Below are 21,610 nucleotides of genomic sequence, written 5' to 3'. Positions count from 1 at the left end.
TACTAGGTGAGCATCATTTAATGTGACTGCTTACCTGAGTATTGATGCTGACTGTCTTCTGATGGGTGATCAGAGTTCATTGTATTCAAATGGTTCCCCACAGTTACCAGATCTCAATTTAATAGAGCATCTTGGGTGGAAGACGAGAGTCACATCATGGGGGCGTAACTGACAAATCTGCAGCAACTGTGCAATGCTTTCTTTTTATATGCACCCAAATAAATGAGGAATGTTCACAGAACCTCGTTGAATCTATGCCATGGAGAATTAATGCAGCTCTCAAGGCAAAGGTGGGTCCAACCCAGTACGGTAGTAGCAAAGTGTACTTAATAAAGTGACCAGTGAGCAAATATACTCTCTGTGCTTCAGAATTAGTGTTGGAGTGATGTGAAACCCCTGAAGCTACAGCCAGTTATCTCGGAGAAATAAAGAATTGATTGTCTTGCTTGGCTCAAAGATGGCAGCATACACCAATAAACTGGGCTTGATTGATCTATACTTGATTGATCAACAGATTAGGATTTGAGGTGTAGAGTGTCCACTTGCAAAAAAAATAAAATAATGTAAGCTACTTTCCTTTGTGCACCAAGGATGACAGTATATTTAAATAAAAATTGGTGTTTTATTTTTAACTCAAGCTGTTTTTTGCTTTTTTGAGGCTCCACCTGTGAGGTTTAACTCAAGCAGAAGGATTTCTCCCAAGGGAGCGGGTCTGCCTCTGAGAGCTGACCTGCTTCAAAGAAACATTTGCAAAACTAAATCTAATCTCTGCACCATGATTTTTGGGGTGTAATAATGTGGCCGGGGTCTGAACTGTGGCTGTGTTACATAATCATACTTTATGCCTTGTGGCTGTATGAAATGGCCCTATGACTTTGGAACCTGCTGTCCTCTGGTGAGCTACTTGTGTGTATGTTAATATATACACACCTTGTTGGTATTTATTTATTTATATATGTATTGTATGTATTGATTTGGTTATTTATTAATTTATTTATTCCTGTGTCCTATTTAATGGTTAGGCACCTGTGACATATTTGACGGTCGTCAATACATTGGTGTATGGTGTAGAGTATGGGAGGGGTAGTGATTGGGGGGAGGATGAAGGGGTATTTTGGGGGGGTTGGGGGTGGGGTTGGTCAATGGAAAAAATCTAGCTGTGATACTAACTCTAACTGTTGCTCTCCTTGTATTGGACAATGATATAATCTAAGACCACTGTATGTATAACTGCTTGTCGTGAAGATGAACTACAATGTAATGACAATAAAGATTAACACTATGATGACACGGCGCAAACAAGGCTCCAATCTGTTCTTCACAATGAGTCGATAAACGGAGGGATCAGACAAAGAGCTACAGCACCACTGACTGCACAAAAGTGGAACTGCATCAACAACCAGCAATGATTGCTAGTTTTAAAATCCTTCCTGTAATTTCATATTGGAAATGTTTCGGTTTGAGTCTATAGCACATAATTTGCAGGTCAAAGAAAAAAATGAATTCATGAGCAAACAGTTTTAATCTGCATTTTAATCACATTTTCTCAAAATTACTGTTAATATATTATGTTGTAAGTTAAAAATGATAACCACAATGATACATTAAGCTACAACAACGATAATAATAATAATAATAATAATAACAATAATAATAACAATAAATATAAATAAGTGAAGGCTATAGTGTGTAGTGAAAATGTCATAAAGTCATAGTGAAAGTGAATTATCTCACATGCCAGACATTTTTTGCTAGTGATAAGCAATTCTTCATTATCGTTTATATTAATGTGGAAATAAATGAGATATGATTTTTCTTTTAGAGTTAAGTTACTGCACGTGGTCGACTTTTTATATCTGTGTAATGATTCCAAATGACAGTATAGTGGCGCTGTAGAGTATTGTTTCCCTACTGCTGCCGTTTCCCTCCATTTACAAATCAATATCTGATATGTTCAAGATCACCTCAGAAACTCGAAATTTACATACTCAAGCTGAAAAAACTCAAACTGTCTATATCACAGGAAAATTGGTGAATTTATATAGCATCTAGTAAGGTTTAAGGAATCCAGCAGTCTTGAATCAGTTTTATTATCACTGTTTAAAAATACTGTCCGCAATTAAATGTGTTGGCCTATTTGTATTAATTTTTAGTCATTTTCTGTGCGAAGGCTAAATATCTGATTTATAACTCAGGCATTCAATGCACCATACGGCTTGACCCACTTTTCCACATGCGCCACTGGAGCGTTCCGAGCATGCGTCAAGCTAAAGCGAGTACACTAGAACCTAAAGGAGGTTTCGTGTGTTCCCGCTAAAATGAGATGAAACGTAGAACTCTCACACGCGCTGGATAATCTCAAGACGAAATAAGTGCATATACGTGGATGAATTATAGAGTGCATGGCCTGAAGGTAAAGTGTGCGAACCTCTGGGCGGAATAAGCCATGTTTCTACTTCCGCTATACCACGTAACCACAACTTTATTTTGAAAGCCGTTCCCGGAAATGACGAGTATCTATTGTGGCTAGCTTCACTCCGGTTCCGCGTGTTGATGCTGAACAGAGGACGAGAGAGAAAACAAGCTTTCCATAACGTAAAGAACCAAAGCCAGGAAAAACCGGAGGAAAATGGACATGAAGAAGAGGGTCTCCTTAGAGTTGAGGCACCGGTCGCCCTCGGAGGTGAGTCTCTCGGGTTGTGTGCTTCTTTATTGGAATTGATCTGCTGTAGACCGGCAGGAGGAGGGGTGGCGAGCACATGGCAGCGTGTCTGCAGCTTGAGGGGGAAAAAGTGATTAAAAAACAGCATATCTTAAAAAAGCAAGTTTAGATCTAAGCTAACACAAAGTCTGCGAAATTCTTGAATTAGCTGCTTCCCTTCAACAAAGTAGCTGTTATCGCCGCTCGCAAACAGCGCAGTCACGCAGTTGTTTACCACGTTGTTTTCATTTTATGCCCACGCATTTCTCGTTTTATTCATATTACTGATGCTCTTGAAAGTTATTAAAATTTAAATGAAAATCCCCACGCATGAAAATTAACTTAAAACCGCCTGCTTATCGGGAAATAAAAATATAATCGACGTCTTTCGGGCCTGGCTAATTCTAGAATTTCATTTATTTCGAAGTCGATAGATGGCATTTTAATTCTAAAACCCCCCATTGCGTATTAACATTTTATTTACTTGTTAATATTTTGTTAAAAATATTTTTCTGCAACTCACCGAGTCACTTTTTAAAAATAACTGTTTACGAAAACGCGTTTCCAGAGATTAGTCGGATCCAGCGAGCATAAACGCGCTAAGGGCGCGTAGCCAGCGGCGTGCTAGCGCTACTTTTATAAAGTGGCTGAGTCGTTGTGGCCCGAATTTACGACACTCGTTTACTCATATCATTTCTCATAGAACCACCGTAATGAGAGACATTTTCCGCCGCAGTACCTTATCATTTTGGGTCGATAAGTGAGGGCTCCGCAGAGCGGAGGGGCTGGTAATAACACGCAGCTAGCAACAGAGCTAACTAGCAGCGTCACGTGTTGCTACGAGTTTACAAACAGAGCCTCGGTTGGGCCCCGTTCCAACATGAAACCGCACAGGCGTCCTCTGTAGGATCCTAGTTTGTTTTTCTTTTGAAAACAACTGAAAATGACGAGATTTACAACAAATAAACTGATATACACCTAAAGTGTTTTGGTGGTTTTTGAAAATAACATATTGTATGTAATGCTGTTGTATTTCAAACATTACAAAAGGTTTAAATACTGAGGGCAATGTATGTACAGGTAATCTCTGAGCTCAATGCTCAGGTATTAGGCAGTGTCTCTCTCTCTTTCTTACTTTTTTCTCTCCTTTTGGCTGTCCCCAATCTCCCTACTGTGGCCATTTCAGAAGTTTTTGAACCAATAAAAATCATGGAAAGCTACTCTTGGAGTTGGTGTAATGTTTAATTGGGCTAATGTGGTTGGAGTGATAGGTTCAAGAGTGAAAGGGAATGTTTACTAGATTGTCGTGAGAACTGCTGCAATGTATGGTTTAAAGATGGTGGCACGGTCAAAAAGACAGTAGGCAGAGCTGAAGATGTTAAGGTTTCTGTTTTGAGTGAGCAGGTTAGGACAAAATTAGAAATGAGAACACAAGAGGGACAGTTCGGTTTGGAAGACAAAGTTGGAAAGCCAGTTGGAGGCTGAGATGGTTTGGTCATGTGAGGAGGAGCAATGGTGGATATACTGGACAAAGGATGATAAACATGGAGCTGGCAGGCAGGAGGAAAGGAGGAAGACCACAGAGGAGGATGCAAAGTATAGGGTGATCAGTTATCAAGTTATTCCAGATTTCCAGCTGAAGCAAAATTCAGGTATGAGGTGGACACTTTAAGGTTTTGCTGTGGTGCCCACTAAAGGCAGCACTCAGAGAAAGGAAAACATTTTTTGAAGTTTTGTCCACATTATTCAAATGAGTGAAAATTATTAACTGATTATGCTTTTTGTACATTTTAAATCTGGCTGAAAATAAATGTCACTACTACGACCGGAATACTAGCACATTAATTAATTAAGCCATTGCATATTTTTAATACAGACCACTATTTAATACTAAAAAGCTGCCGTATGTTATTGCCCTCTGGTGGTGACTAAAAATACTGCATCTTATAGACCGGAACTTCATCCATCTTTTATGGTGTCTGTGGGTATGCAGTGTTTTTCGAACTCTGTTTTAGGTGCATATAGACTGAAAAACTGATTGAATGAATCATCAGTTTGAGGTGAAGGGACGTCTTTTTTTTTTTTTTTCTTTGCTTGTTTTCCACATGACCCCAAGTACTGCAAGCCAGTAAATGGGTAACTTGTGTCAGCTTAACATTCTGCAAAAGTCCTCCTGTTTATACGTAGGGGATGATTGGGTTTTATTACAAGGGAGGCGCTGTGATCATACAATGAAACACTGACATGTTTCAACGAAAACGCCGTGGAAACTCCCGTGTTCTCGCGCTGCTTCTGTGGGTAACCACGCTTTCTATTTGAAGTCACCTTACCCGTTAGGCAGTGCTCAGTACAAGGAAAATGAATTAGTCACATTGACCTCGCTATTTAATCAAACCATCAAGTGAGTCATTTGAGGTTGCAGATTTGTTTCATGTCACCAGCTGACAACGAGATTACAGCGGCAGCTCGACTGATTTTGCAGATTCTTCATCCACATGTAAACGCAGAAGTGGAGTTTCTGAAGAACTTAAACTTGGGAGAGTTTCGGTGATCTAAAAAGTTGTTTACATGTGAACGAAGGATCAAAACACACAGGGGAAAAAAACAAAACATAAACTAGGGCTGGGCAATATGGCCTAAAATCCATATCAAGATATAATTTAAAGCAGCGGTCTCCAACCCCCGGGCCTCGGACCGGTCCGTGAGTCGTTTGGTACCGGGCCGCAAGAGTTGAGGCTCGGTGTGAAATGTATGGTTTTCAGGGTTTTTATCGGTTTTCAGCGTTATTTTGTTATTGTTTTTATCGTTAACTCTGTATTCCCGGGTCTTTTCACGTGTGTTATGAATAAATTTTCTTTTTTTTCGGTAACGGTGCTAGTTTTATTTTGTTGTATTTATCCGCGACACCTTAAAGGCCGGTCCGTGAAAATATTGTTGGGCATAAACCGCTCCGGTTGGAGACAGCTGATTTAAAGCATGTGCGGTAACGATATATATCGCAATACGTTCTTTTCTTCTGTATAACGTATTTTACACACTATAAGGCACGCTTAAAATCCTTTCATTTTCTCAAAAATCAACAGTGTGGATTGTGTATGAATTCTGGTTGTGCTCACTGACCTCGAACTGATTTTATGTGGTACATGGCACTCAGAAATCTGTCAAAAATGTTTTAGTACGACTTTGGTAAGCTACGAAGCCGCACCGCTTGATGGATTGTTGGAGCATTACGGCTGCTGTAGTCAGGAGCCTCGCGGAGTAATCTGGGTCCTAAACTCCATCTGGTTCAGGTCCCAAAATCAAACGATCACTGCAGCATCACTGAGAGTTGAAAAACTGTCTAAATTCTTTCATCTGTAATAAAATGATCAGCGTTCTGCTCTACCAGGTGTAACAATTAAGTTTAACATCCAGGCATCCAGAAGTTAGCTCGCTAGTTTTCCACCTAAACACGATATAGCATGTTCTGACTGAGAGATTTCTAAACAAATTTAAAAAGTACAGCTCTGCTATCACTTCCAACATAAATGAAGACAGAAAACTAAACAGCAGTCACTTTTGTAGGGTTACTGAAGTTGGGCTAGCTGGTATATAATGATGTGCTACGTGATCACTAGCAAAACAGCCACGTTAGTTTAAGATTAGCACAGTAAAGCTGAAGGATGAACGCCAACTTCTTTTCCACTCGATAAAAGTTAACATGAGGGTTTCTAGTGGTTGGGGACAAATGCAGTCGCATGGCAGGATGCTGTAAACAGACCAAACTTCAGTCAGGAGAACAACTGAGATTATTCATCAACAATACGAGGTTAGTCATTAATATACTGCAACAACATGAGAATAGAGCAGCTGTGATGGAATGCAGCATTAATGAATAGATGGTAGGGAAGTGGAGGAAGCACAGTTTTTGCCCATATTCCAAAAGTGCTTCGTCTCTTTGATTTTACTGTCGCCCGCCATAATTTGCAGATGATGTTGTTTGCAGCCACTGCCATGCTTTCGACCAAAACAGGCGCAGCTTGATGACACCATCAACATGCACGGTAGAGCGGAATAGTCAAAATCTCTAACACTGGCCAAATTTATATAGTTTCTACCGTATACCGTTTATACCGCCCACCCCTAACATAAACCCTATGAATACCTGCGTATGTGTGGAAGCACAACTGCAGATTATTATAAGGAAGTTTTTATTTTTGCATAAACAAAGTAAGCAGAGAGGAAAAGCTCAACTAGATTAAACATACAAGAGCACACAGTGTATTCAAAAAAACGTTGATGTTTTATTATTTTTTTATTACAACATGCTGTTACTGTATCAACCATCACGCAAAAATAGAAAATGATATGTTGAAATCTGGAGGCTAAACATGAAACATTCAGGGTTAAAAGTGGCGAAGAGTCACAGAGTCAAACTGTAACCAGTTTAATGTGTCACTCTTCTCACATGCTGCTTAAAATAGAAATAGTGTTTACAGTTATCCACTCTTTCACCCGGTTGGCGACTTTGAGCCATGCTGGATTAACGGCGCGCTGTCCCTTCTCTCCCCTCAGGTCCAGGAGCTGGTCCTGGATAACTGTCGCTCGAGCGAAGGAAAGATCGAGGGAATCACAGAAGAGTTCTCGAATCTGGAACTGCTCAGCCTCATCAACGTCGGCCTGACCAGCGTCGCAGACATCCCAAAGCTGGCCAAACTCAAAAAGGTGAGAGGGCCTGCAGAGCGTCAGGAAACCAGATGTTCATGTAAATGTTTGAAGAAGGTGCAGATGTTCAGCTTTGCAGAGCTTTCAGTTCCTTTTCCAGCATGTTTTCTCTTTGTAGTTTCTGAAAGGTGATTAAAATTTGATTGTTTGGTTTGTTATTGGTGAATTTCTCAGTTACGTAGCCTGTGGACAGCTGCCTCTGGTATACTTTGCTTGCTTTTTGGTGCAGCAGAGGGTTGAGAAGCTTTGTGTTTGGCTTCAACTGTCACACAGTTTGATGGCTTTTTGTGTCTTTCTTTTTGTCCTGTCAGCACTCTAAAAGTAAAAGACACTAATGATGTGATAATATAAAGCTGCAATATCACCAGGTTTTTAAAAAAAAAAAAAAAAAAAAAATATATATATATATATATATATATATATATATATATATATATATATATATATATATATATTTCTGTTTGATTTTTTTGATTCACAGCTTTTCTTTGTGTCTCTGCAGTTGGAGCTCAGTGACAACAGGATATCAGGTGGTCTGGAGGTCCTGGCAGAGCGGCTGGTGAACCTAACGCACCTTAACCTCAGTGGGAACAAGTTCAAAGACATCAGCACCCTGGAGCCGCTGGTGGGTGGAGTCTACATCGTTATTTAAAAAAGAAGTGACAGATCACTGCTGTGTGCTTTTGTATGTGAATAGGTTGTAACCATCAGTAAATCATATAACAGCATGAAACACAAACACATTTATATATGTATATATAAACAAACAGTTTCTATAGTAACAGCCAACATGGACGACAGTCAGCAGCTCTGTTATCCTTATACTGACATGTAGGTATACAATATATGTGCTGGTCTCAGGTGTCCATAATGCAGTTTCAGCTTGTAGTGACATAATAGTGCACGAGCTGTGGGTCGTCAGTATTATGTCCAAAGCAAACTTGCACACAGTGTGCTGTAGCCAAACGAGGGCAGCACTTTGTACTTCTTCATTAGTTCTTTGAAAATGTTTTCAGAAAACTGATCGGATGTCCGTCTTTGTCCCTCCAGAAAAAGCTGCCCCAGCTGAAGAGTCTCGACCTGTTTAACTGCGAGGTGACAAACCTGGCCGACTACAGGGAGTCCATCTTCAAGCTGCTCCCCCAGCTCACCTACCTGGACGGCTACGACATCGACGACTGCGAGGCCTCCGACTCCGAGGGCGAGGGAGACGGCGTCGACGATGAGGACGAAGAAGGTGAAGGTTTGATTTCTAGAAAACTGAGAGAAAATTAAAGCGACAGTAATATTAAGATAGTTTTTTTTATTTTGCAGAGGGCGAGTCAGAGGACTTTGAGGAAGAGGAAGAGGAGGATGAAGAAGACGTAGTGGCTGAGGAGGACGACGAAGACGACGACAGCGGTGATGAGGTGAGTTTGGAGTTAAATCAGTAACATTTACATAGAAATGCTGAAGAACGATGAAAGGAGGGGAAATGAGATGCGAAGTGTCTTCTGTTTATCTGTGACGTATTTGCTCGTCTGTCCTCCACATGCTGTCTAAAACCACTTTCATCACAGCATCACAGTCAAATGCCCTCTGTCCTGTGAATTTGGTGCATTAAGACTACAATAAGATGGAGTCAGTCTGCAATTTAATGAGGTTAAGTTGGCGTTTACATGTTACAGTTCGTGATGAATCTCTGAAAAGTCCAGGCAGAACCTCAGAAATGTAACCAGAATGCAACCAGTTAAGTGCCATACTGCACAGAGACGTGTTGCAGACAGGTTGCATTCAGGGACACAAGAGTTGCTCAGTGTTTGCAGCATGTTGGGAATCTGTCTGCATATATAAATAATTAATTCTAAACTCCTCGACAAAGTGACTGCAGGCACGCTGGGATTGGTTGGAGGCAGGTTGGCTCCCACCAGGAGACCCGTGCAGTTAAACACCCATATGGATAATTTATAATACAACAGCTCTGTTTGTTTATAGGTACACACATGTGCTTTCATGTAGTCCTCCAAAACCCGACAGGCGTCTGTAGGTTAAACACAGATTGCTTGGAAAGGAACAGGGAAGCTTGTGGTGCGCTTGATGAGTCAGGAGAGGGTCTCCTTAATTCTTGTTCACGAAAATTAAAAATCGTCATGTTTGATAACAAGAAAGGAAACTGGCTACACTTAAAAACAATACGGCGAGAAAACACGTACACAAAGTCTGACGAAAAGCTGTATGCCAAGCACAGTTTGCTATAACAACCCCACACACTATAGGTGGTTCCAGTAAAAGCAACGAAAGGCAGGATTTGTTTGGTTCTTAGCAAAGTAAAACCATTCAGGCGTCACTAGTAAAACATCATCATGCTTTTTCTCATGTTCATGAGTAGAGGCTGGTCAGTGTTCTGCGCGTGGCTGAGTCGGTCAAAAATACACAGCTTTTGCAGCACAGTTTAAATGTTCACAGTTTACGTTCAGTAAACAGTAGTAAAACTTTGATTGTTAGCTTGTGGTACATTAGTCTGCTCTGACTTTCCGAGCGGGGTAATCCCGAGTTGAGGGAGCGTTCCACAACACATTTCCAACTGGGAACTCGGACTTTCCGACTGATTCGGAAGAGGCACTGTGAGTTTGCATCAGCAGTCTTTGTCCCTGCAGGATGGAGAGGTGAACGGAGATGTGGACAGCGAGGAAGAAGACGATGATGAAGATGAGGAGGATGGTGAGTAAACCTGTATTTTTCCTCACTATTACTTCTCTTTGTTTTGAGGAACACTCGAACACTCATTTATATCTGATGGTGTCTGTTGAGTTGGTTCAGTCAGGTGTAGCCAAGTAGTAACTAATCAGCCAAATAAAAGACTCCCATTGTTCTTCCTGCAGATGAGGACTCGTCTCCAGCCAAAGGAGAAAAGAGGAAGAGGGACCCCGAGGACGAGGATGATGATGACGATGATGAATGAGGGCCTGCAGAGACCCCTCCCTGACCCCCGCAAACCCTGCTGACCTCTTATCCACTCAGTCTAAATGTCTCATCCCTGCTGCCAATTCTTCCCCCTCTGCCTCCTCCCACTTTCACTCTGGGCCACGTCCCATTTCTGACTCTGGTCTCCTCGCTTGTCGCCTGCCAAATTGACATCCGTTATTGTCTAAAACGCCTCATTAATTTTTTTTTTTGCTTTTTTTTTTTTTTTTTTTTTAAATACTTTCATTTCCACAAGTTGAGCCAAATTTTTTTTCCCATTGTCATCAACAACTTACAGCCTCCATTTAGTCCTCTGTTTTTGCCGCAGTGTTATTCTTTTGGTTTAATGGCAGCACGTTTATTTTTTGTGAACTCAGGAAAGAAGAAAACACTTTAACAGAAAAGTATCTGTTTTCTCGTCCCACCATCAACTGTATAAAAGAGTTTGTTTAGCTATTAAAATAAGAAGCTGCAGAGAGATTCTCACATTTTTAGAAGCTGGAACCAGAGGATGTTTCGCCTTCTTTGGAAACCTGCAAATCTTCCATCAGAATATACAGCTAGACAGTTTTTTATTTGTTTATTTGTTTGTTTCATCACAGTTTACATTTAAAATGGGGGGGGGAAACAACCTAAACTTGTGCTAACAGGAAAGAAACCATCTGAACTCTAAATTCCAACTCTTGTTTGTGGGCAGTAAATGCATCACCAGTCTGGAAAAGCTCAAAAAAACAAAACGTTGCAGACTTTACGTCAGTTTTCCTCTTCCTCCTGAGAATAAATGTCTCTCCTTAACCTTTTTTTCCATTGTATGTGGGCGTGGTTTCTTTTATTTTTTTACAAGACAATAAAAACATGAGGAGTTAATAAATGAATTAATGAAATCTGAACCCAACTCCATTTCCTTATTCTTCCCCGGATGTCATCGGTCTGTGATGTAGCTCGTCGCTCTGATGACATCATTGTGTTAAAGCCAATCTTAAAAAAACAAAAAAAGCTACCCACCCTCCTCCCTCTTCCTGTTGCCAAGGCCAAACCTGCTCAGGGCAAACCGTGTTGTCTTTTTTTTGCCAACAGAGCTTTTTAAAAGAAATATTTTTTCAGAGGAATTTGTTTTTGTTTAATTTTTGTATGGTTGTCTGGGGAAACGCTCTGCCTCTTTCCTCCCCCCTCTCCCTCTTTCTGCCTCCTTTAGTTTCTGTCTCCTCAGTAGAGAGCTCCAGATGTTCCTTCAAGCTTACACTGACTAGTCGAGGTTGTTTTCTTTTTGATTTGGTTTTTTTGTGTTTTACTTTCTGTAAGTTAAATGAAAGCAAACAAAAAATACATACAAAAAGGACTTTGTAAATAAAATCTTAACATTTTGCTCCTGGCTCTCTTGTGTCCTCGTCTCCCCCCGTCTCGTTTAGTCTTTTAAAGCCAGCGCTGCTCACAGTCAGTAGCGGGTTTTGACATGGGTGACATGGGCAGTTGCCCAGGGCGGCATCACGGGCATCGGCAAAAAAAGTTGCTCGTTCTCATGCTGCCCCGACATCATGAGCGCATATTGGGAATGGCATAGACACCGCTCTATTTTCTATCGGCCACTTACTGGAAGGGCGCCCTCTGTATGCGAGGTGCACCTGCTGCTTGGGGCACAGGGAGGAGAGGGCGGGGCAGCGGGTTATTCACTGGCTGGTTGGAGCAGCATCTAATAACCAACCCGCACTAATATATACAGATCACTCAATTATACATATCAAGGATTAACAGAGGTTAGGTGCTTGTTGGGAATCTCAGTCTCACTGAACGTGCTCCTGTGACTAGCCAGCATGTCATGGAGTGGGTGGGAGGTATTATCCATAATTGTCCTTATCTTGGACAACATCTGCCTCTCAGACACCACCCTAACGGAGTCCAGCTCCATCCCCACAACATTACTGGCCTTGTGGGTCAGTTTAGTCTGTTGGCATCTGTGACCCTCAACCTGCTGCCAGCATGCAACAGTATAGAGGATAGCACTGACCTGATACAACAAGATAACATTAATTAGTACGGATAGTGAAAACTTCTGTTTATGTTTGTTAGCCACTTGGCTATGATAGTAAACAGTAGACACTGATGTAGCTGACTGAATTTTTTGGCCAATTTTTTAGCACAATTGCAGTTGTGCGGACATATACACAGTGGACCAAATGGTTCTGTGACAAGAACCCCACAGGCTGAAATGCAGAGCAAAACCATAACAGAGCCGCCCCATGTTCTTCTATAGATCAGATTCATGACTCCATCAGATCTGTTTTCACTGATTGTTCAGTCCAGTTCTGATTTTTGTCCCTCAGCCTTTTCTTGTCTTTGACGTTCTGTGTCAGGTCTGTGCTGGATTTTAAAACATTTATTTCCGCAAGCTGATGTGACGTCACAGATCAATCAACTTTAAATATGAAACACGATTAAGTCAGAAAACTGCAGTTCCTCTAATGGCCACTGGAGTGAGTCACTCATCACAAACTTTAAAGCAGAAACAAGAACATTTACAGCCTGGTGCGAAACACATTTTTGGTCTTCATAGCTAAATTTCCGGCACACGGGAGCTGTGTGTGTGCTGATCTGGAACATAATATTACATAATGTAATTACCTGACTAATGATATGGCTCTATGTGTGTTGCAGACCACCCAAAACAAATAGTGCTTCAGTTTTGTTGAGGGAAACACTCATATTTTATTGGTCTTACATTCATTTTAATGAGTATTCAATGAAACCACAGGACTGAGGCTTCAAAGAGTCCAGAAACCCTGGGTGACTACATCAAACATTTTCATGCAGTCCAGTTCCAAACTTCATTCAACATTTTTTGCACACTCACACTGTGTTTTTCATGAGTTTTGCGATTTATGCATTTTAGCTCTTTTGGCCTACCAAAACAGCAAGGTCATGTATCTTACCCTTGAAATTAGTTTGCAAACTGCTAACAAGAAGATCTGTGTCCTTCTGCCCCTTCCATTGTTTCCAACCTGCTTGCACCAGTAAAAGTCACTAGAGCAGGTGGTGTGTGTCTGCTGCCTGACATCACTGCACCTTGCATGTGGTCATAATTACACTTAGCTCCATAAGTATTTGGACAGCTTTAATTCAAGAGTTTTAAGAAATTAGCATTTTTGCATCCCATCATCCCAGACGCAGGGTTTCTTATATTCGATGGTGACCATTGTGTTTCAGGTAGTTTGTGAAGTATGAAGGAAAATAGTCTCTGCTCCCAAATAAACCATTTTCAGGAATTTTAGGAAAACAAGAGTTGTGGCTTCAACTACAAAGTCCAGTCTGTGGAGGATAACTCCGCTGTCTGTGGGTCACGCTGTCTCTGTAAGCCCCTCCTACACAGCAGGGTCTGAATCAGAAGGTCGCTCTCATGTTCTTTCTGGTGTTTTTGATATCCTGCTCCAGCTGAGCAATTTTCATCTGCAGAACGTAAAAACACAAAAATATAAAAAAGTATCTGACAAGAAATTCTGATAACGTACTGTTTGTGAACTCACGTCTTTCTGATGGAGCGCCTCCTTCATGCCTCTGATCTCATCCTGCTGCTTGTAAAATGCCTGGAGTAGCTGAAACAGAAAAAACTAGGACTGAGTTTGTGTGCAAGAGAAGGAGACACTCTTCTGAAGTGTTTTATTATTTATCCAACCTCACACTCGGTCATTGGTGGCGGTCTCTCAGCAGGCTCGCAGCAGTGCGGGGTGCAGCAGTATGTCCACAGTGGGACCTGGGTCTCGTCTGGCTGCCACCCCGACAGATCGCTCAGATCTTTGGGATATTTGGCATCCTGATAGGACAGCTGCTCCTCCAGAAAAACCTCAACAGAGAACAGCAACAAAAGTATCAGAGAACTACTCTCCAAAAAAGGCTCAGGTCAGTTTCGAAGGATGTGACGGTTACTGTAGCAAAACATATTTCCTAGTTTGTCTAAAGGAAACAGAAGTTTCTAAAAAGAGTACGGTGGCATGAAAAAGCATTTCCCCTCTTTCCCAGTTTCCTGTTTTTTGTAGGTTTGTCACATTTAAATGTTTCAGATCATCAAACAAATTTAAATATTAGGCAAACATAACACAAGTAAACACAAAATGCCGTTTCTATATGAAGGTGTTTATTATTAAAGGGAAAAAATCCAAACCTACATGGCCCTGTGTGAAAAGGTGATTGCCCCCTAAACCTAATAACCTGTTGGGCCATACTTAGCAGCAACAACACCAATCAAGTATTTACAATAACTGGTGATCTTTACAGATATTTTTACAGCCTTTTACTGTTACAAATTTAAGTGTGAAAAAACATACTAAAAAACAGGAAACAAGATAGGGACCAAGCACTTTTTCACACAACTGTGTACCACTTTAAAATCAAGAAAAGGCACCCCAGATTGGTATATTTTACCCTGCAATGTCAGGTAAAATAACCAGATCACACTTTACCTCCTCTATAAAGTCTTGGCCTATCTCTGTCACTGCAGCCGGGCTGCTCTGAAACCTGAGGGAGCTAAGCTGCCTCACCAGCCCCTTCTCAGCTGGGGTTTCTGGGTAAGGGTTGGGTACTCGAGGGTCTGGCTTCAGGGACATCAGCACTGGGCCTGGTGAGGAAATGTAAGAGATCAGTGATAAACTGAATGATCTATAGAGAGTAAATATCTTTAGTGTACCTGATGGCCCAGCTAGGTTACAGACCTCTGTTGACCCCCAACAGCCACTCCTGAGCGGTCATGGCTGCCTGGTTTCCAGCTGTCATTGGGTACAGATCCTCTTGAAAAATTCCTGACTGGAAGGAACAAGAAAAAAACTGGACCAATACTTCTTGTACTCTGATTATACTCAAGATAAGTACATCATCCCCACCTCTTTGCGTGGTATGATCATGGACAGTGGTTCCACCAGGTCTTTGATGGCAATCAGGCGATAAAACCGGAAAATCTCACAGGCGGTCACATCTAGGCCACGCTTTGGCATCACCCCTGGAGTGAGTCAGACGTCAAAACACATTTTAGTCCTGTGTCATAAAGTATTGTGGATATTCTAAAAGTGACACTAAACTCTTTGCCTTTTTCTATTATTACAACATGAAAGTCTAGACTTTAAAAAACGACAACATCAATATTTAAAGGTTGGTGAGAGGGTGGTGGAGCAAGGCATGGGTTTTTCAGGCAGAAGACTGGTCCTGTATAGAATGCCTTAACAGTCTTGCAACCAGACATAAGACAGTTTCAGAAATGTAGGATGACCAACAGGCATGAAAAGACGACGATTGACCAACATTTGTTGAGTTGTTGGGGCAGAAGCTTGGTTCTTGGTGTCTTCCATCTGTTAACATGACCGCAGGATGTAGCATTGAAACAGTGAAGGAAATTATCCATCAAAGTCGACATTTAAGTCAAGTTTGTTAGATCAGCATCAAAGTGCCTGTGAATGAACTTAGACAAGCTTTCTTAAAATTGTGTCGGTACCTTGAAATGAGTATAGGTATAGATGATGAGTTGGATACAAAGTTTTAGGTTTGTTAAAAACTGCAACCAAATCACTGTTACATTCACTTCAAGAGGATCACAATGCTCTATGATTTTTTTCATATCCAATCAAAGAACCAATATCCTTGAATATCTGATAGTTATAATAACAACATGGAACCAATTTAATGTTTGTGAGAGAGTAAAAGAGACAAGCATGTTTGATCTGCTTTGATGATTTACCCAAGTTTGACTCAAACAGCATTTTGGGTAAAAATCCAAAGGGTCATGTCACCATGTGATTAGATGTCTGGTCAGAAGAAGTCATGGAAACTCAAAACTCTCTTATTTACCTACATTTTGATACCAGGCTCACCTGATTCCCAATTGTCATAGTATGAAGCCAGAATTTGCATGACTTCATGATAAGTTGGAAAAGGAGGAATATCTATCGATTCGCTGATTTTCTTCCACTTATCTGAGTGGGGTTGCTGGCCCCATCTTGTTCTGGTTCTACCTGATGAGCAGGTCTTACTCCGGGGTCTCCACCCAGTTGGGCATGCCCAGAGTTCAACATGGAGGAGCAGCTGTTCTACTTTTTATGTTTGAGCTCCTCACCTTAGCTCTTAGGGAGAGTCGACCTACTCTTTTATTTTGTGACATTTTATGACTTTCCTCTGTAGGACGGCATTTTATGACTTTCCTCTTTTGGTCATTACCCAGATTTCATGACTGTAGGTGAGAGCTGGAACAAAGCTGGACTGGCAGCTGTATAAATTATGTCATTTACTAGCTAACACACTTGTGTGTGTGTGTTGGTCTCACCAAGTCCTTTTTGTGGCAGCAGGGACCTGTACTCAGTCAGGTAGCTGATGTAAGGTTTTTCAGCACTTAGCTCATAGTACCGGATGTTTCCATCACCCTACAAGCATAAATACAACATATACAGTGGTGCTAAACCTCCTTGATGATGGTTACTCAAATTTAACGGCACATTTTGCCACAAGCAGTTTAGGTTTTTTGACCTTTCCAGCCAGATACAACATGTGTGTGTCTGGGTCATAAAACGGGAAGAGTACTCCAGCTGACCCATCCAGATCTTCTTCATATAAGGGTTCAGATAAGTCATCCTGCATGAAAACACATATGGGAATGAATGTAGAGCAAATTGTAAAGGGAAAAAAAAATCAAGTTAAAATATGCAAAAGTTGCTCAATTGAGATATACAGTTATATAATTAATTCTCCAGTGAGATTCTCTTAAATCATTTCACAAGAAAGCAGTTTTTATTATCAGCTGTTTAATTTTATATGTTTATTATATATTTATTTGTTTTTGTCTATGTGCCTCATTTTCAGCAATCTCTTTTTTAATCATGTCTTACGACCCAAGTATTCTTACTCCTAGAAAATGCTGGTAATTGGATTCAGGTTTAAGAACAAGCACAGCTTAGATTAAGTTTCAGATTACAGTTGAAAGGAAAAAAACTATCTTACAGGGTCCCACAGGACGATCTGCCGGTGGTTCCAAGATGAGCTGCCAGTGGACAGAAGCAACTTCAACCCCCCGATGTATAAAACTTTGTTGGCCTTGTGTGAGTTACTGCTTGATACCTGCAGAAGTATCAGTTACCTTCCTGGCAATTTTCTGTCAGGACTCGCATTCAGATACAATAATCATACCTGTAAAATCTTTCCTGTCCGAGGGTCCAGGACTCGAACGTGTCTGTCTTTGGATGTGACTGCCAGCCTGCTGCCATCACTGTTGAAGCTGACTGAAAGCAGCAGTGCCTCAGATGGGTAGCGGTGGTGGATGGGCATCAGCACCACCCGAACTGGATACCTGATAACTGCACCAGCCTGGGATACATCCCAGAGAAGGACCTGGAGCAGTAAGTGAGACAAATTCACGTCTGTTTTGAAGCCTAAATGCACTGGAATTACTGATTGTAGAGTGTAGCTCTTTAACATTTGGTTCTCTTGTGTTGATACTTTCTTTACTGGTTCAATCTTGTAAGGTGTCTATTATAGAAAACGTCTTATGCCAACCATTGGCTTTTTCTCTAAGATTTCTGTGCATTATGTTCATAAGATATATTGAAGGAAGTTGAATAAAACACAAAAGCAAAGACGGTTTCTTTTAACAAAAATATGGTACTCATTTAAGCCAGAATGTTATATGATTGGCACTGACCTTGTAGTCATAGGCAGCACTTAGCAGAAGGTTCTCAGCAGTTGGATGCCACTCAATTAGCCCCACTCTTCTGGAGTGGCCAATCAGGGTTTTCCTGGCCTTGGTGAGGTTCTGTTGGACTCCACAGACTGGGATATCCCAGATCTTCACCTGAATACATGCACAGGACCAAAGTGTATGTGCTGTACACTAAACGTTATATAATTCCCAATAATTTAACCCCATCCTTATCCTAAATCGAATTCCAAAGTTAATCCTAGTTAGTCGTTAACTAACTGCCATACAGTGCAGTCCTCTGAGCATGAGGCGATGCAGTAATCATCGAATGGATTCCACTTGACGTCCAGGACTCTGCCGCTGTGGCCACAAACCCTCGGATGCTGAGGATCTACTCTGCCTGTCTGAGAGAGAGAACATGAAACAATTTTAAAAATTTAGGTTTCCCCATTTTTTTTATCCTTTATTATGTTAATTCAGAGGAAATTAAATTAAAAAGGCCTATGTACATGATGGATGGGCAGGACTAAAAAGGACCCGCCTCCCGCGCACTCAGTCACCACAGCGATGAAGCAGGGATTGGCTGAGCAGTAGTGGTTGTCGTGGACACTACGCGTGATTGGCACCCCGTCGTAGCTGTGCTCCTTGGTGGCAGACTTTCCAAAAATGTGACGAAACTTTGAGCAGCGAAAGGATGATCGCCATGACATCTGGTGGACAAGAGTACAGTAGCATCAAGCTTAGAGGAGTTTAAGTTTTGGTGCAGATTTATATCAAGAAATCAGAAAATGGGGGGAAATCTAATGGGGTATGTTAGATTAATGTTAATCATTGAAGGATTAATCCTTGACTAGATTAAAGTTAGGGGAAGTTAGGATAATGTTTAAGGTTAGGATAAATACAGGCTAATTTTGGGTCAAGCGAATACTTAAGATGAACCTAAGCGAAGGTTTAGTTGGTTTAGATATAGGCTGAGTGTCACGGTCCCCGTGTCTCTCTGGTTCGCTCACGCTGGCTACAGGTTTTGTTGTTCTTGTTGTTCGTTTTTGTTTTCTTTGTCTCTCCTCTTCCTCTCTGCCTGGGTGGAGCTCGTTACGGGCTCTCGCTATTGGCCCACGCACCTGTGTGATTGTCTCCACCTGCTGCTGATCTGGCTGATTTCTCCAGCTGCTATTTAAGGCAGTGGCACAGAGCAGCTCACCACTGGAATGTTGAACCTCCTGAGTTTGTGCTCTCGCCATTTTCAAAAGAATCCACTGTGTGTATTTTGTTGTGGAACTAACGTTGAATTCTGTTGAAGAACGTTCAACTAACATTGAAGAGGAAGCGTGTGTGTGGATTCCAACTTAAGTTGGTGTTAAATCGATAGAAATACAAGTTCGTGTTATCCTCAAATGGCAAAGAGTTGTTAGCTACATCTCCTAAGATTACAACAATTCAAGGAACTGAAATTGAAATGGTCACATCTTACAAGTATCTAGGGATCATTATAGATCAGAATTTGTCATTTAAGACTCAAATTCAAAGGCTTGTGTCGAAGTTAAAACTAAAACCAAGTTTCTTTTTTAGAAATCAATCCTGTTTCTCCCTCCAAATGAGAAAACACTTGATTCATGCAACTTCTTTACCTTTAATGGATTTTGGTGACCTGCTTTTTATGAATGCACCTGCTCACTACCTAAAGAGGTTGGATACTGTGTACCATTGTGCTTTACGTTTTGTTACTGGCTGTGGAAATCGTGTACATCATTGTTCTTTGCATATTCGCAGACTCTCCCATTGGTTGATCTTTATCTATAAATCTCTCCTTGGGCTGGTTCCATCTTATTTATATGTTTATATGTGTAAAAACCACAACCAATACAGCCTTCGTTCTCACAATATCATACAATTGATTGTCCCAAAACTCAGAACAGAATTGGGGAAAAATGCTTTTAAATACGCTGCCCCTGCTTCCTGGAATAATCTGCAGAAGGAACTGAAATTATCAGAATTGGTTTGGAAGAGTTTAAGTCTGTCTTAAAGGAACGAGAGAATAACTCTTTTACTCAGTGTGATTGTTTTTAATGTCACTGTTAATTTGATATGTTATTGTATATTTTTCACATGTTGGTATGGGATATTGTATTTGTTTTAAATGTTATATACTTATGTGGTATGTGTATTTTGACTTTTGTTGCCATGATGCCAGGTCTGTCTTGGAAATGATATTTTTAATCTCAATGAGATGTTTTACCTGGATAAATAAAGGACTAATAAATAAGAAGATAAGCTAACTGAGTGTAAGATAATAACCTCACAATATGAAGCCTTTCAGGTAAAAAACATTGAGCAGCCTATTGTTCATTTTCAGACAGTTGTAATGTCTTCTGAAGCAATGGAGAAACGACTGCATGTGTTTGTTTTGGAAAGAGCTTCAGAACCTCAGCAGCTGCATTATTGGCTCTAATCAATAATGCAATTTGCTGTTATTAATGGCTTTCATAATCTTATCAATAATAAATCAGTTTCTTCAATAAATGATCCTAATCATTTACTCACACACACACACACACACACAGAGTGATATATCCATCCTCCAAGACAGCTTATTTGTCTCTATTAAATATTTATTGGCTACACACACACACTTCCTGTTGTTACAAACTCCCCTAACCTGACCTTTGACCTTTACTGTGGCTGAGACAGATCACCTTACTGTCGAGTGAGGAGAAGGATAGAAATAGTAAAGGAAAAAGAAGATGATAATCAAAGGGGAATTTTAAAAAAATAAAATTTACAATAAATGAAATCAAAGCACAGTTTAAGTGTTTTGTTTTTTTTATTTCAATTCGACTAAGTGTACCTGTAATAAACATTGTACATTATCAGTGGCAGAATGTGATTTAAATACTTTAAATCTACTTGTACTAATTTGAACTCTACTTTTTTTACGTGCCATACTTGTTGGTGCCAGATACAGTAGGCTGATCTGGGATTTTACCACACAACCATCTTCAGTGTTTACAGAGAATGGTCTGACAAAGAGAAAATATCCACTGGATGGCTGTTCGCTGAGTGAAAATACCTTGTTGATGTCAAAGGTCAGTTGAGGTTAGAGCTGATAGTTGAGCTGATAGGAAGGCAGCAGTAACTAAAGCAACCTCTTGCTACAACCAAGGTATGCAGAAGAGCATCTCTGAATGCACAACACTTTGAACCATGAGGCAGATGGGCTAAAGCGATAGAAGACCACACCAGGTGTCACTCCTGTCAGCTAGAAACAGGAATCTGATTGTCATACGATCACTGATTTTCATACATATATTAAAAAAGAATATATAACAATGATGAAATCACAGTGGTTTCTTAGTTAGAACTTTTATAGCCTTGTATAAAATTGTAAAATTATGAGGTTGTGTAGTTTTTATTGGTTTGAGCGAACAACACTTCTGAAGAATGATGACTCTTTGGTATGCCCAACTCTCAGGCTGGAAACCACTCAACTGGCACCTCATGTTGGAGCAAGGCTAAATACAACAGCTACTGAAAATGAAAAGCCCAAAACAAAGCAAAACAAAAGTCCCAAAGTAACAGTCCTACAGGGGACTGGGACCCTG

General features: G+C 40.7%; 3 protein-coding genes across 3 annotated transcripts in view; 2 read left to right on the top strand and 1 right to left on the bottom strand.

Moving 5' to 3' along the window:
- Positions 1–1,705: 1,705 nt before the first annotated feature.
- On the top strand, positions 1,706–11,148 carry LOC113017187 (acidic leucine-rich nuclear phosphoprotein 32 family member B-like). The gene is made up of 7 exons (XM_026160341.1): positions 1,706–2,683; positions 7,256–7,405; positions 7,908–8,030; positions 8,456–8,642; positions 8,720–8,814; positions 10,042–10,105; positions 10,267–11,148. The coding sequence occupies exons 1-7, from the start codon at positions 2,630–2,632 to the stop codon at positions 10,344–10,346; spliced, it is 753 nt and encodes a 250-aa protein (XP_026016126.1). The 5' UTR covers positions 1,706–2,629; the 3' UTR covers positions 10,347–11,148.
- Positions 11,149–12,282: 1,134 nt separating this feature from the next.
- On the bottom strand, positions 12,283–17,972 carry coro2ab (coronin 2Ab). Its single transcript, XM_026160343.1, has 10 exons — positions 17,504–17,972; positions 17,318–17,434; positions 16,847–16,951; positions 16,647–16,743; positions 15,217–15,332; positions 15,049–15,139; positions 14,800–14,954; positions 14,016–14,183; positions 13,867–13,935; positions 12,283–13,789 (listed from the first exon to the last, which is right to left on the bottom strand). Exons 1-10 carry the CDS (start codon positions 17,789–17,791, stop codon positions 13,724–13,726), a joined length of 1,272 nt encoding a protein of 423 aa, XP_026016128.1. The 5' UTR covers positions 17,792–17,972; the 3' UTR covers positions 12,283–13,723.
- Positions 17,670–21,610, top strand: part of LOC113017188 (protein-glutamine gamma-glutamyltransferase 2-like) — a 27,020-nt gene continuing 23,079 nt past the window's right edge. Inside the window, exon 1 of the mRNA XM_026160342.1 lies at positions 17,670–17,712. The gene's annotated coding sequence lies outside the window, so the exon portion shown is untranslated. The remainder of the gene's footprint in view (positions 17,713–21,610) is intronic.

Source organism: Astatotilapia calliptera, unplaced genomic scaffold, assembly GCF_900246225.1.
Source record: "Astatotilapia calliptera unplaced genomic scaffold, fAstCal1.2 U_scaffold_1, whole genome shotgun sequence".
Classification (NCBI taxonomy): Eukaryota; Metazoa; Chordata; class Actinopteri; order Cichliformes; family Cichlidae; genus Astatotilapia; species Astatotilapia calliptera.
Note: the sequence above shows the minus strand (reverse complement) of the source record. Positions and strands in the feature narration are given on the sequence as shown.

Bases quoted from the DNA above. Each gene is read 5' to 3' on its own strand.
- LOC113017187 (XM_026160341.1), top strand. From the start codon at position 2,630: ATGGACATGAAGAAGAGGGTCTCCTTAGAGTTGAGGCACCGGTCGCCC. The intron at 2,684-7,255 runs GTGAGTCTCTCG...CTCTCCCCTCAG, and splicing joins GGCACCGGTCGCCCTCGGAG to GTCCAGGAGCTGGTCCTGGA. The intron at 7,406-7,907 runs GTGAGAGGGCCT...GTGTCTCTGCAG, and splicing joins AGCTGGCCAAACTCAAAAAG to TTGGAGCTCAGTGACAACAG.
- coro2ab (XM_026160343.1), bottom strand. From the start codon at position 17,791: ATGTTAAAGAGCTACACTCTACAATCAGTAATTCCAGTGCATTTAGGC. The intron at 15,333-16,646 runs GTGAGACCAACA...GACTCACTCCAG, and splicing joins GCTGCCACAAAAAGGACTTG to GGGTGATGCCAAAGCGTGGC. The intron at 13,936-14,015 runs GTTGGATAAATA...TTTCTGTTTCAG, and splicing joins CACCAATGACCGAGTGTGAG to CTACTCCAGGCATTTTACAA.